Source organism: Diabrotica undecimpunctata, chromosome 3 (assembly GCF_040954645.1).
Source record: "Diabrotica undecimpunctata isolate CICGRU chromosome 3, icDiaUnde3, whole genome shotgun sequence".
Lineage (NCBI taxonomy): Eukaryota > Metazoa > Arthropoda > Insecta > Coleoptera > Chrysomelidae > Diabrotica > Diabrotica undecimpunctata.
The window spans coordinates 36,786,062-36,800,993 of NC_092805.1; the positions used below are offsets into that span (position 1 = coordinate 36,786,062).

Sequence of the window (14,932 nt, forward strand, 5' to 3'; positions counted from 1 at the left end):
AATAAATTAGTTAAATCCAAAATTACCTTCAAAGTTATTACGTTAATCAAAAAAAAAATAGTGTGGTGTAGAGATAAAATTACCTTTCAAATGATGTGCCACTCGACCACACTTTCTATTTAAAAAGAACTAGGTGTTGATGCGGGGCAGTAGGGGGTTACATTTGAGGGCATATATTTTGCATAAAAATTCGTCCCCCTCCCAATATAAATTGACGTGTTTTTTTTTAATTTTGAAAAAACTCTTGGTTTCTGAGTTTCTGGAGGGGTCAAATTTTAGTTGGAACACACTGTATACGTAACGAGTCACATACGACCGCTAGTAGTAATAGTTCAACTTTTTGCATAGATAATGTGCTATAAATATGATAAAAATAAACTATAGCATCCCCCGTATCATCTATTGATAAATATTTACAAACTGATGTAACTGAGATTTACAACTGAGAGAATATTGTTTTAAACGGATATGTTATCAAATCAAAGATTGAATAACAGTTTTATTACGCATCATTATTCTACAATAAATTAACGATTTTAATCAGTAAAAAACACTGTTAGCATATCAAGGACACAAATAGTTTTCACAAAATACCTACACATTGTACGGCTGTTTTATAATTCTTTGTACAAATATGAATTGTTATCTCACGGGAACGTTTGAAAAGTAATTAAACTCGATTAAAATTGAGATTTGATACTATTCCAAATATATATTATATTGTTTATTTCCTGACCGTGAAATTTTTAAACAGAAACTTTTTAATTCCTGGGTTTGTCGGTCTGTTATAAATGAAACACTTAATTATTGCTTAAACGTTCCGGCTATCTTTGTGATTTATTTTCAATAAGCACTTTAAATATATAATAGCATTAAAAGAATCAGCTACAGAAATGGATTTAATAATAAACACCAACAAAACGAAGTATATGAAAATAAGCACGCAACCACAAATACTACTACCATTTGTTATAGAAAACTACGTCATCGAAGCAGTGAACGAATTTGTATACCTGGAAGCGCTCCTTGACACCGAAAATAATACTACATCAGAGATAAACCACAGAATTGGCACGGCCAACAGATGCTATTTTGGGCTCAATCTCCTCCTTAAATCCACAATTATATCGAGAAATACAAAAATAAAACTCTACAAAACAATAATACGCCCAGTCCTAACATATGGTTCAGAGACCTGGACTCTAAAAAAAAAAAAATAATGAAAACATGTTAGGATGTTTCGAAAGAAAAGTACTAAGGCGAATTTATGGAGCAGTGAATGCCAATGGAGTGTGGAGAATGATACAACTTCGAAATTTATAGAATATACCAGGAACCTGGTATCGCAATGCATATTAAAATAGGACGTCTGAGGTGGATAGGGCATGTAATGCGGATGGAACAAAATGACCCAGCTAGAAAAACGCTCCTTGATAGACCACTGGTCAGAGAGGAAGAGGAAGACCTAGAACAAGGTTTCTTGATAACATCGATGAAGACATGAGAAATATGGTAATACGTGTTTGGCGGAGAAACGTCAAATTCATGAGGAGAATATGACCCACGTAGGGTTGTAAAGCCATAATTAAATATATAAACATTTTAATACAATTAATATTTATGTCTGCATTGTTTGCTAGTTTGCGATGGAATGCAAAAGTGATATTTTACACTAAATACACATGGCCGACACTTAAAACTACGATTTGTTCAGGGTTGTATTTAAAATATCTACCAATGGTACATTTACTATAGTTTATTTAAAAATTCCTTTATAAAAAGAATTTTATAAAGGAATTTTAAAATATTTTTTTTGTGATACATGGTATACAGACAGCTACAGGATTTTAGTTTCCTTGTGGAATTTACTATAGTCTCTCAAATATTAAATGAAACTGTAGATCAGAAAATGGACTCTTATTGTCTTATTATTATTACAATTAATATTTATGTCCGCACTGCCTGCTAGTTTGAGATGGAATTCAAACTTGAAACACTTGAAACTACAACTGGTTTATGGTCGTAGTTAAAATATTTGCACATGGTGCATTTACGAACAACTCAATTTAGTAAGTTGTGATATATATTGGAGGGATTTAGTATATCGTATACATTGCAAAAACTGCAATTCAACATATATTTAGCCAACACACCAATATTTACATAGAAGGATTGTTACACACAAACATACTGTACAAACAAACAAATTAAACACTATAGCCTTAGTTACGCATTCTCACGCATTTTGAAAAAAAAAGATCAAAACTGTATCAATAATCAGACCAATAAAAAGATATCTCCAATATATATATATATATATATATATATATATATATATATATATATATATATATATATATACATATATATATATATATATATATATATATATATATATATATATATATATATATATATTAGAAGTGATTATTTCGACCAAAAAATAATTTATAAATACGTTCGAATTATCGGGTAAAGTGGTCTGTAATGAAAATCTTTCTTTTTTCTGAGATACTCAATATTTCGCCATTTATTTAATAGCTTCCTCAGGAGTAAACTAAAAACAATTTGAACATTACAAAAAATGAACTTTGATCAGATAAAAGGCATATATCGAGCACAGTTTAATTAAATCTTGCCCAAGTACTTTCGATCCCTAGATCATCTTCAGGGGCATTTCGTCAATTGTGGCCTATCCGGCAAGAACAAGATGTCATAAACATATAATTGTACATTACACTACACTACAAATAGACAAACAAACACTTTAAAATAATTTAAGGAAGGCTACATTGCTTGAAGAAGTCGAAGACAGAATTCTGAACTGATCAAAGTTCATTTATTCGAGCATTCAACCTTATATTTATTTATTACAAAAAATGGCGTACAAATACATTTTAAATTTTTATTTGCGAAATCTTTTAAATTCTGTGAGTGTTTTAAAATGTATTTGTACGCCATTTTTTGTAATGTTCAAATTGTTTTTAGTTTACTCCTGACGAAGCTATTAAATAAATGGCGAAATATTGAGTATCTCAGAAAAAGAAAGATTTTCATTACAAACCAGTTTACCCGATAATTCGAAAGGATTTATATATATATATTATATATATATATATATATATATATATATATATATATATATATATATATATATATATATTTATCACAACTTAATAAACTGAGTTGTTCTACTCCTTAAAAAAAATAATGAAATGAGTCATAGGCGTGATCTCTTAAGTTATCCTATAATTTAGCTGTCCCAATGAGTTTTATCAAGAAGCGTATCAGTAGAGGAAAATTGATTTTTTATTTAGCGTATGAAATATTAAGAACTCATAATGAAAAGCAATATTTTTATAAAAAAACCTTAAATGAAGTATGACAAACGAACATCTAATATATCAATATAATCTAAAACATTTTCGGTCGCATTCAGGAATTCCATCTTCTAGTTTTTCTTGCTGTTTTGTTAATATTACCCTTCTTATCTCTTTTGTTTGAATTCCTTTTTGCTTTTGTTCAGTTTCTGGTAAAATTTTCTCGCCTCCATTGGCTTACTTGGATCTTGTAGTTCATATTTTCTCTCTTCTTTCTTCGTTGCGTAGTTGTCATCTGCTTGTCAGGTTCTGTGCCCCTGTTGCTTCATTAAATATGCTGTTTTTTCTCTCTATTATACTCTGACATTCTTCGTCAAAACAGTCATTCGTTCTTGTTCGTTTTTGTTTACCTTTCATGAATAAGAATTCTTATGCTACTTCTTTCATGATGTATCTGGACTTTTCCTACTCTTCATTTATGTTTTCATATTTTAGTCTGTTTTCTAGTTTGATGTTTATATTTTGTTTATATTCTCTATTTTTGTCCGTTCGTTCTATCGTCTGAAAACGTTCTGTGATGTAGCCCGAAAGGGTCTTTAAATTATATAGCTGTTATAAAGGATTTCTATAACATATATAATAAAAAAAGCTAAATCACATCGCATTCTACAAAACACTAAATTTATTAAAACTTCAGTTTTAATTCAAAATTGTTTACATTTAGGTATAGGGCATCCCATATGAAAAAAGTATTTTCTAATCCTGATCAAAAATATAGGTTGTTCTGTTTTAAAAAATGAATAATATATTAGAAATGAGTTTTGTGCCACCCTGTATTACAAATAAAAATAATAGAAAAGTTGGTTTTTTTATAAAAGTAAATTATTACCAAGAAGAAATTAAATATTAGCGGTTTGTTTTTAATTGTATACGGCGTTGAATCTATTAAGATTTTCACAGAAAAATGACCATAACTTTGAAACTGTCACGTATTATACGATAGTAAAACCTAATATTATGATAATGGAAAATAAGGAGGATCTAAATTCAAAACAATATGCAAGGTATTCTTCTTCTACTCTATTTCTTCTATTCTATACTGATTCCTAATGTTTCATCTGCGACTACGGCCGACACTATCAAACGCGATGGGACAATGGTCGTAACTGCCTGTCACTAGGGATGCTTCTCGAAGATATACGCTATTTATAGCCTTGTGCGTCCTTGATTCTGTCAGTTGGTCGGAATCGGTAATGGAATTTTCGGTGCACCTGGGAAGTTGCTTCGTATTTTTTACGCTGAGATACACATCATGTTTAGCTGCAAACCCTTTTCTTTATGATTAAAGTTGGTAATGTGTTTTTAGATTTCGATAGCCACTCCGAACATCCTGGTATAGTAACATGATGTTCTATTAAACAACTGTGGTTTTAACAATAAAACACTGAAAACTTTTGTTTTCAAAACTTCCAAAACATTTATTATAATTATTATCACCATAGCTGTTTCGACAGCTATGGTGATAATAATTATTTGCCTTTCTCAAGTGATCTATTTTTGGCATGCGTTTACACTTTATAGTCTTTAACTGAATAAGTTGAGAAGGCAAGAACTGTTTGTCTTGAAAAAGTTGATCATTCAGAATTATGTCTGATTTTTTCATTTATTAATTTTCATAGACTCTAATAAAGATAGCTTAGGGCCTTTATTTTGAATGTGAAGAAGTTGAAATTGGTCATTAAAAGAATGATTATAGTCTAGAAGGTGAAGTGCGTACGTATAATCTGTTTTTCTATTATTGAAAGCCCTTGTGTGGTCTGCTATCCGTTTGTTAAAAGTTTTACCAGTTTGACTGATGTAAGTTTTTGGGCAGTTCTTAATATATTTGCCTAAGTTGTTTATTCTGAATGCTGATGTTATTCCTTTCTTTTTTTATGTGTTTGGCTATTTTTGTGATATCTCGCCTGTATATGTCATAGACAGTTGATACACAATATGATACAGTTACAGTATCTCTTTGATTTGTAGATTGACTTCCTACTTTACTATGCAATGCAGCTCTCAACAATGTGAAATTCAGATCTTCTCCCCAGACGCATCGAAAATTCCAATTCCGACTCAAACCAACCAACAGATCAGGAGTATAGCACACGACCGATACCTACAAATAGCGCAAATACTACATGAACATCATCCTTGAGTAACGAGAACGATAGGAAGTCACAACTATGATCACACCCGCATCGATTTTTGATAATAATTGCTGCGGTTACAGACAAGATGCCAAAAATTCCAGACAACCGTCTATAAACTCCGAATACAATGTAGCATTTTAGACTAGACAATTTTAAACTATTCTAAGAGCAATTAACTGAAAAAATATGAAAAGATTGTAGCGGTAGGTATAACGTACAAAAGGTTTAAAACATTTCTAAAAAAGAATTAAAATAATACAAAATAACTTACTCATTCATATATGAAACATCATAGCATTGACTAATCAAGGTCATAGGCGCAGCTACAGCCACTGTGAGAAGGTAAGGAGTTGATTGTTTGGTTATGCTTTTCCGAAATTCTTCCAATAGTTGAGTAAAATGCATTCTTTGAAATTTATCAGGTGTGTCCAAATTCGGAAATTCCCAATCCAAATCTATACCATCTAGTTTATAAGTTTTTATTGCATTGTTGACTGATTTTATAAATCTAAAAAAAGGTTGAAAAAAATAAATAAATCCTAACACTTTAAATCAAGAAGAAAATGTATATATATATATTATATATATATATATATATATATATATATATATATATATATATATATATATATATATATATATATATATATATATATATATATATATTGTTGTACTTTTGAATGTCCATAAGCAATAAAAAACCGATATACAAATTTTATTACTTAAATAAAAATTAAAATTATTGATATTTCATAAGGACACGGGCATATAAATTTTCAAACATCCTGTATAAGACAAAATATGTATTTTAAGTTGTTCGAAGAATTGTTCATTACGCCTCAGAGACAAGACTTTCAAATATTATCGATAAGAAATTTAAATAAGTCGGTTATTGTGGAATGGATTTACCCGGAATAAAAGTGTATATAGAAAGTGTTGAAACAATAGACCGGGATTTGCGGTGGTTTTTCTCCCCGAAAGATTATATCGGTAAAAGTTTATTAACAAAAGACATTGAATTGAGAAACAGGTATCGTTTGTAGCTATTAGTAAGAAATATTTGTAAAGCAGATAGATTTAGTTAGAATAATTAAAGAAGGTTGTTTTCTGGAATTACCCGAATGACGTTTTATAGAGAGAGTTGGTTGGTAACGATATACGTCACAGAGGTGGATGATTTTTATTGGTCAATTTTTGAATGCAAGGAGGTTGGTTTTGGCTATGAGATAGGAGAGAGAAAAAAAGGTTGGTTAGTCAGTTTTCGTCGTCCAAGAAGGAAGGAGCTTTGTGATTTGTGTTTGTTTGAAGTCCCGAAGACGTAATTTACCGGGTGTGTTTATTTGCTGTGTAAAAGCTGACCAGTGTGAGGAACGGGGTACAGAGAGATAGAAAACCAAAGGGTATAAGAATATTAATAGCAGACGAAGCCGGAAACATTTGGAGTTATAAACAGGCGCGGAGATTGGCTCAAAAGGAGGCTGGATAGACTAACACGAGTTGTTGGGTTGCAGATACAAGGACAGATAGGAGAAAGGTGTACGTCATCTGGACCACAATAGGAGCAGAAGCAGAGAAAGGATTTTTTTGTTGTGGCGTGGCCATAGAATTGCAACGGCAGAGAAGGAAAGGTCAGTCAATTTTCATTAGAGCCGGAGTGTGATTTTCATTTATTAATTAAATAAATTGAATAAATAATAGACAGTTAATTTTGCGATCACTTAAAAAAAAAGAATTATAAAAAGAGCTTAGTTATAACACATATTAAAAATCAATGTAAAATAACATTTGGGTCCATGATAGAAAACAACTTCTCATATATTTAAAGTTAGTATATTGCAAATATTACAGGATTGATTGTTATATAAAATTTCATTAAAATAAAGGACATCTCACATATAGTTCAGTTGAAATTCTATGTATTTTATTCAGGTCATATTACCTATCCCGATTAGGAAGCCAATTGGAAAATATTTTGAATCCACGATCAAAGGTAAATAGTACAATTTAAATAGCCTGAGATTGTAATTAATTAATGCTGATTTATTGTGATTAATTGGAGATTAGATCATTTAATAAATATAGACAGGATTTTTCCTAAGTAAGCAATATAATACAATTTAAATAGCATAACAATATATATATATATATATATATATATATATATATATTACATATATATATATATATATATATACAGGGTGTCACAAAAAGATAGTCACATTAAAAAAATTATTAATGTGATTACTGTACTTTGAGAATGATTTCCGAAGTGGAAAACGAAACGTCAAATAATTTGATTGTTGATTTGATAATGTGACGTCAGTTCCGTCGTTGATTAGCAACATGTAAAAATACCAACATGTTCCATCATTAATATATTACATCGTTGGTTGGTACCAAACCATTAGTTTGTTATATGTTAAATTTATTAATAAAAACGTAAAATCTAGTTCCTCTCTAGATAAACACAACATTATATTAAAAGACAGGTTGTAATAATTCTACAAAATAAAATACTCTCATCATCCATCCTCACAAATTGATTCAGTCATTATACCCTTTTCTCCATATCAATAAGCCTTTGCGATGATGCAAGTAGGCCCACTGAGCTCCTAGTTTAAAAAAAGCCCACATCAAAACGGTTACCGCGAAAATCACATCAATAGGAGCATCCACAGATATCAATCTCCCACTCAATCTCAATCCAAAGACTCAGACCCTCATCATACGAAAGCTTTTCTTCCTTACATCAAAGGTGTCACTGACAAAATCGACAAAATTCTTAAATCAAAAGGAATAAAGACAATATTTAGCCCCCAACAAAAACTTTCATCTCTTGTCCAATTAATCAAAGACAACATTCCAAATGAACAACACGGAATTTATGAAATTCCTTGTACAGACTGCCCCCGATCCTCTATAGGTCAAACAAATCGTAGAATCCAAAATAGGATTTATGAACATTCCATTTATGTTCGCAATTTCGATTCAATTTCAGCTCTAGATCAACACCATCTTCATACAGGTCACAAAATTTATTTTGAAAACTCCAAAACCATAGCTCCCATCCGCTTTACCCCCATACGGTTACCTTCGACATGGAGACCTCTCATAAAGAAAATATCGTCCGCTCCTCCCTCCAATCAAAATCCTACTGTCAGAAATGTTCGCGCCAACCCCAGCGCTAATCCCCAGAAGCGAAACTGGTTCTGCGGCATGGGCCGAATTAACTTTCTTGGCCAAGAAGGGAACCGCTGATTACCACGACGAAATAATAGACGGGGATCTATATGAACAATGGTTTGAAAACATGTTAATTCCAACCTTGCCGAAAAACAAAGAAAACGTTGTCGTTTTGGATAACGCGTCACATCACTCCCGCAAATTTGATTTCCTGGAAAAATTGTAGAACAAACGACAAATCAAGGATTGGCTAATCGAAAACAACATTTTATTCGAGGAAGATTACCTAAAAAGTGAATTACTGAATACTGCGGCCGCATTTAGAGACGAGTACGACAAGTACAAAATTGAAACAATTGCGGAAAAATAAGTTTTTGCGGTGGACAATTTGCAGAAATGAATTAATGATGATAATTAATATAGGAGATGATTCAGAGAACGAGGACGATTTAGATATGGATTGCGATTAGTATTAATTAACGAGAAATATCTCAGATTTAATGCTCATTTGTTTTTTTAGTATTGTACGCACAGTACATTTCAGGGTGCCGGTTCGGTATGCGGTCTACCGTCTAATATGCGATCTACGGCAGTTTAGCTGAATCGCGATGCGGTCTACGTCTTCCTCAAATAGGTACAAAAACTAATTAGAGAAACTATTACAAACTCATTACTGGCCAATTAGGAATGCAAAAACAAATAGGGAAATTACGACAAACTCATTACTGGTCAATTACGTTGTGCTAATATCAAAACTTTTAATGACCTATTTTGGTATAAAATGAGCCCCAAAATGAAGATTGATTTCGGTGCAAACAAAATGTTGCTAAAAGAATTTTATAAAACTGTCATTTCGAGCGAAGCAGAGGTAGTAGCATTTCTACGAGCGAACGGTTTATTACAAAATGTTGAAGACGCTGGGCCGTGCCACCGATGTGGGGCAGAAATGCAAGAAAAGCGGAAACGGTGGTGAACATAGACCAGTTCTCCGCTGCCCAAGGAGAGGATGCCAGACAACAAGATCAATTAGGCATGGCAACCGTTTTTTTCACGTTTATTTTGGAACTCGATTTTGACACAGTAATGAAATTAACGGGGAGAGGAAGAGAAGTTATATGCGACTGGTACAACATGTGTCGAGAAATCTGTTCCTCTGTGATGTCAGTGAATCACCGTGGATAGCTTCAAGGTACGGAAGAAGACCCAATTCACATTCACGAAGCCAGATTTGCGGGCAGAAGGAAGTACAACAGAGGACGAATGTTAATAATGGAGACCATCGAGAAGAATCAGAAGACAGCGATGCTGAAGCGGAAAATAATCGGAATCATGGACGCCGAATTGACGGTCCGTGGGTCTTCGGATTAAAGATTAAAGAGGAGGTCCGATATTTTCATGTTGAGCGAATAGACAGAGCCACCCTAGTTCCCATCATACAAAGGGAAGTTGAAGCTAGGTCAGTAATTGACTCGGACAAATGGTCAGCATACGGCAATTTGCACCAATTGGACTAAGTGCACTCAACCGTTAACCACCAAGAAAATTATATTGACCACAAACAGGAGCACATACTCAAGGGATAGAAAGATCCTGGTTGGAGGGTAAAATTACAATTTTGAAGAAAATGAGAGGTGTTCCTGTCAGTGCTTTGCAGTCCCATTTGGTTTATGTTGCGTGGAAAGTGTTACGAAGAAATGTAGAAGATAAGTTTATCGCTTTTCTGCATGATGTTAGAAATGTATATGTATAAATGCCTCTAATTAAATCTTGTCATATAAATTAACTTTAAGAAGACTTTAAAAGTTTTAAATTTTCATTGAACTACTTGTTACTTTCATTTGGTGCTACATATAAATATAGAATTTTAGTGAGTGTCTCAACAGCATTTGATGATAGGTGACGTTCCCGGCATATCGAAATTGCGGTAGACCGCATATCAGACGGTAGACCGCATAACTAATATATTTATCGTGTCGTATAGGGTAAACTACTTGCATTTTTTTGTATATATGTATATAAGTATTTAAGAGGTATTAGATATTTTATGTATGCAGACATTTTTTATAGAATTAATTTGTTTTTTTTTTGTTTATTCTCTTATTTAACTCGGTTAAATTAATGAGTAAGGATTTTTGAAACGAAGCGCGCACGGGTCTTGATTTCTTAGTATATCGCCAAATTATCATACACCTACCACTGTGCCGACATGAGCGGCATCGTTGCGCGCCTTAGACCAACACTGCATTCTAACCGTGGCTTCTACTTATAGTAGTTAGTCTTTCCATCTTATTTTTGATCTTCCTCTTGGTCTGTTTATTACTTTTTTCTGGTTTGTTATCTTCCTAATTAGTGCATCTTCTTCTCTTCTTTGTATGTGTACAGACCATCTCTATCTTTGTGCTTCGATAAATTTTACTAGGTTTTCCCCTTCGGTTATATTTTTTATTTCATGGTTCATTTTAGTCTTCTACATTCGCCTTGTACTGTCTTTATTGGGCCGTGTATTCTTCTCATAATTTTTCTTTCAATTATTCTTAGTTTTTCTTCATCTTTTTTCTTAAGATACATTACTTCTGCTCCATATGCTATCACCAGTCTAATTACCTGGGGTTCACAGATGAACCCCGGCAAACCTGAGCAACCTTACCAGAGATTGGGTAACCAACTCCAGTGGAAGGTAGGGTCAGGGCCGACGAGGAAGGGAGAAATGGCCCCTTAAATTATGGAGCTTAAAAAATGCCAAAGATATCGGAGAGAAGTAAAGTTCAAAATATATAAAACAATCATACAACCAATAGCAACATATGGCGCAGAAACATGGATCATGACACAAAAAAAAACAATAGACTTACTTATACTTTTGAAAAAAAGTTATTGGGAAGAATATTGGGGTCCATCTACAACAATGTGAAGAATAAGGTCCAACCACGAGTCATATCAATATTACAAAGAATCCTCTATAGCAAATTATGTAAATATACAAAGATTGCACTGGGTAGGCCACCTTATAAGAATTGATAATATTGGAACACCTAGTAGAATATTTAGTGGAACTATGGTGGGACGTCAGCCAGTAGAAAAATCAAGGAAGCAGTGGATAGATGAAGTAAGAACCTATGCTAAAGACATAATGAGGGTGGATAATTGGAGTAGAGTAGCCAAGGAAAGGAATGCTTGGAGGCAGATGCTGGGAGAGGACAGATCCTGAGATGGGCAGTAGGAGAGAGATTATATTAAATAGAGAGTTATAGTATAGTATAGTAAACTGAATGACTACTATATATTTAAAATGTCATGAATAAAATAATTTTTTGTTTGTAATAAATTATATATAAATATTATATTCATTTCATTTGCTTTTAACAGAACAAAATCAAACATTCTTCCTGAACATACAATATATGAAATTAAACAATTTTCTTTTCAAGCAATTGGAATAAAATTTAAATGCCCACTGATAATTGCCTAATTACTAACCAGTCTTCTTATACAACCTTTACAATCCTTGATATTTGGACTTTATGACCTTGAAATTTGGTAGATAAATTACTCTTGTTGTAAGGAAGGACCAAGCCTACATTAAATATAAAATTTGGGTCACTAGACTATCTTCTCATTCTTCTCATATTCTGATGACCTTTTTTTTTCTTGAACTTGAGTTTTGAAATGGTACATTGGTTTCTCCTGGTGTAAGGAATTTAATTGTTGGTCAATATCTTCTTTTTTCTTATTCTTGTACCTTTTCTTTTCCATGAAAGAAAAGTCATATAGCCTTCAAACTTAGCACCTAGTTTTTGTTGATCCAAGAAAACACATTATTGAATTTTGGGTAATAGGTCCTCTTCTTCTTCACATATCTTTATACCTTTTGAGGAATTATACTGAGGTTCCAGACCACCTTTTAACCACTTCTTCCCTTTTATTCTATCATCAATAGGTCATAGGTCACCACAATTACAGAAGATATGTTATACATTGTATGGATATTTTAACATGTTAAGCCCCAAAGCAGACACACTCCTTTGGTCTCAGACCAAATGTGACCAGTTGTGTAAACATAATAATATACTGTGGACCAAATTGGTATGCATAGTCTGTAGTAAAAACATGCTGTGCACTAGTCTGGTGCACATGGGGCTAAATGTGTTAAATAAAATAAATTTAATACATTTTCCAATATGAAAGATGTTTTAGAAGTCGGTTTTCATAATATCTTCTATTGGCACTGTCATGAGTGCAACATTTTTTTTTAACTTAACAATAAAGTTAAATGCAATAACATAAACGATGCAATAAAGTAACTACACCCCTATGCTTATGCATGATCTATGATCTACCACATATTATTTAACATTTAAAAATTTTAATATCAAAAATACTACATACATTTTTCTATTACTGTGATTTAAAACCATCTCTGGAAATCCATTGTCTTGATTACCTGCACCTCCTACACTTATAAGCACCTTCATGTCTTTATTAATCTCTTTCAATTTCACCAACTTCTTTAAGGAAGTTGCGAATGGTTCTGTCATATGTAGGGTCTTGTTAACAACTTTGCCAAATGCAGCATTAATGTGGGTACAGAGATGTGGGTCCAGATCTTCAACTTTGAGTACTTCTTGATCATTAGTGGGCAATGCATAATAGCAGACTAGTTTGAATTTTTTAACAGGCAATTTCCTATGATCCCTAAATTGAGGGATGTTTTCCAGACTTTTGTTAGTTAAAGCGCTCCTAGTGTATATACTTGCTCTATAAAAATTCTCTGGAAATACTGAAAAATGGAAATAATAGATAATTAGATAATAGTAGAAACATTATAGCCTTTCTGAATTTCAAAACATGTTTATGAAAATAAAAGCATGAATTTACAGAAGTCTAGGTGCTATATATCAACACTAACAAATATTAATAATAAAAAAATGTTAATATTATAAAATAATTGATTAAAACCAATGAATCATTTTAAAGCAAATATCAACAAGTGACAGTTATATATTATGAACAATATATTAAAATAAAAAATTAAAAAAGGCTCTAAATATTGTCTATTCAAATCAACAAAGATGGGCAACAATATTTTGTTTGATATTTTTTTCTATTCTACACTATTCATTCTGGTATATAAGATTTGTTCTTTGTGTTATTTTGTAATAATATTGTTATTTTTACATATTCACAATAGCAACATAATTCAATTAGTGTTTATTTATTCAAAATGAAGGACTGGCGACAGATTATTTGCAAATCATTACCTTTAGTAGCAGTTTTTGGATAAACTATATTTCTGTGAAATCCAAAGAGTATTCCATACAGTATAAAAAACAGAACAACAGGTGAGATGAGTATAACTACTAGAAGAGACAGCTTTTTGTGTTGATACCATCTTACCCTAAAATAAAGAATTTAAATAAAAACAAAAGTATACCTACATATTTGTTACTTATTTATTACCTGGCATAGGTAACATTATGTGTAGGTAACACAGAATATCTATAAAAATCTTCAGTAAACATGATGTTGCCAATATTTTTGAAGTTTATTTGTAAATATATATTACAACACTATCCAAACAATATTGAAAACAATGCTTTTGATGCATTGAATTAGTTTAATTTATTAAGTACTTGAAGATAATACTATGTTTATTGTTTATTGATAAATTGACATTGACACAAAAACAACCAACTATGGTTTTCAAAGTTTCAAGTCTATCTGGGTTATGATGATTATGAAATAGTTTATGATTGGTTATGGAATATAAATATTTCCTAACTTTCATGCCTGTGGTAAAATCTTAGCGTACTCCTATGAGTGCTCGACTTGAGTAGGTAATAAATGATCAGATAAAAAATAATTAGGAACAAATGTTACATGAAAATACAGAAGAAGAAAGTTGCAAACTTCACACTAACTCATGACACAGGAGTAGATCATGGGAGTAGATATCTTGACAGATAAAAATAATAGGGTTATAAATTAGTAAGTTATTGTTGACATTTAGTTCATACTAGTAAATATTTTTTTTTCTATGCATAAAAAAAATGGGAAGGTTGTGTGCTGTACCACATTGTTACACAGGATATAAAAGAAAATCAACTGAAAAAATTTCTTTATATAAAGTGCCAGACGATGATTTCTTCTTGACAAAATGGCAGGAAGCTATAGCCAGAGAAGACAGGCCAATAACACCTAAAGATTATGTTTGTGAGAAGCACTTTACAGAAGATG

At 31.9% G+C, this 14,932-nt stretch overlaps 1 protein-coding gene across 1 annotated transcript in view; it reads right to left on the reverse strand.

The window, feature by feature from the left end:
* Positions 1-14,405, reverse strand: part of Cht11 (chitinase-3-like protein) — a 28,007-nt gene extending 13,602 nt beyond the window's left edge. The window contains exons 1-4 of the mRNA XM_072525736.1: positions 14,156-14,405; positions 13,957-14,093; positions 13,085-13,475; positions 5,787-6,023 (exon numbers count right to left, since the gene is read on the reverse strand). Coding sequence (XP_072381837.1) covers positions 5,787-6,023; positions 13,085-13,475; positions 13,957-14,093; positions 14,156-14,217 — 827 coding nt within the window. The 5' untranslated portion in view covers positions 14,218-14,405. The remainder of the gene's footprint in view (positions 1-5,786; positions 6,024-13,084; positions 13,476-13,956; positions 14,094-14,155) is intronic.
* Positions 14,406-14,932: the final 527 nt, after the last annotated feature.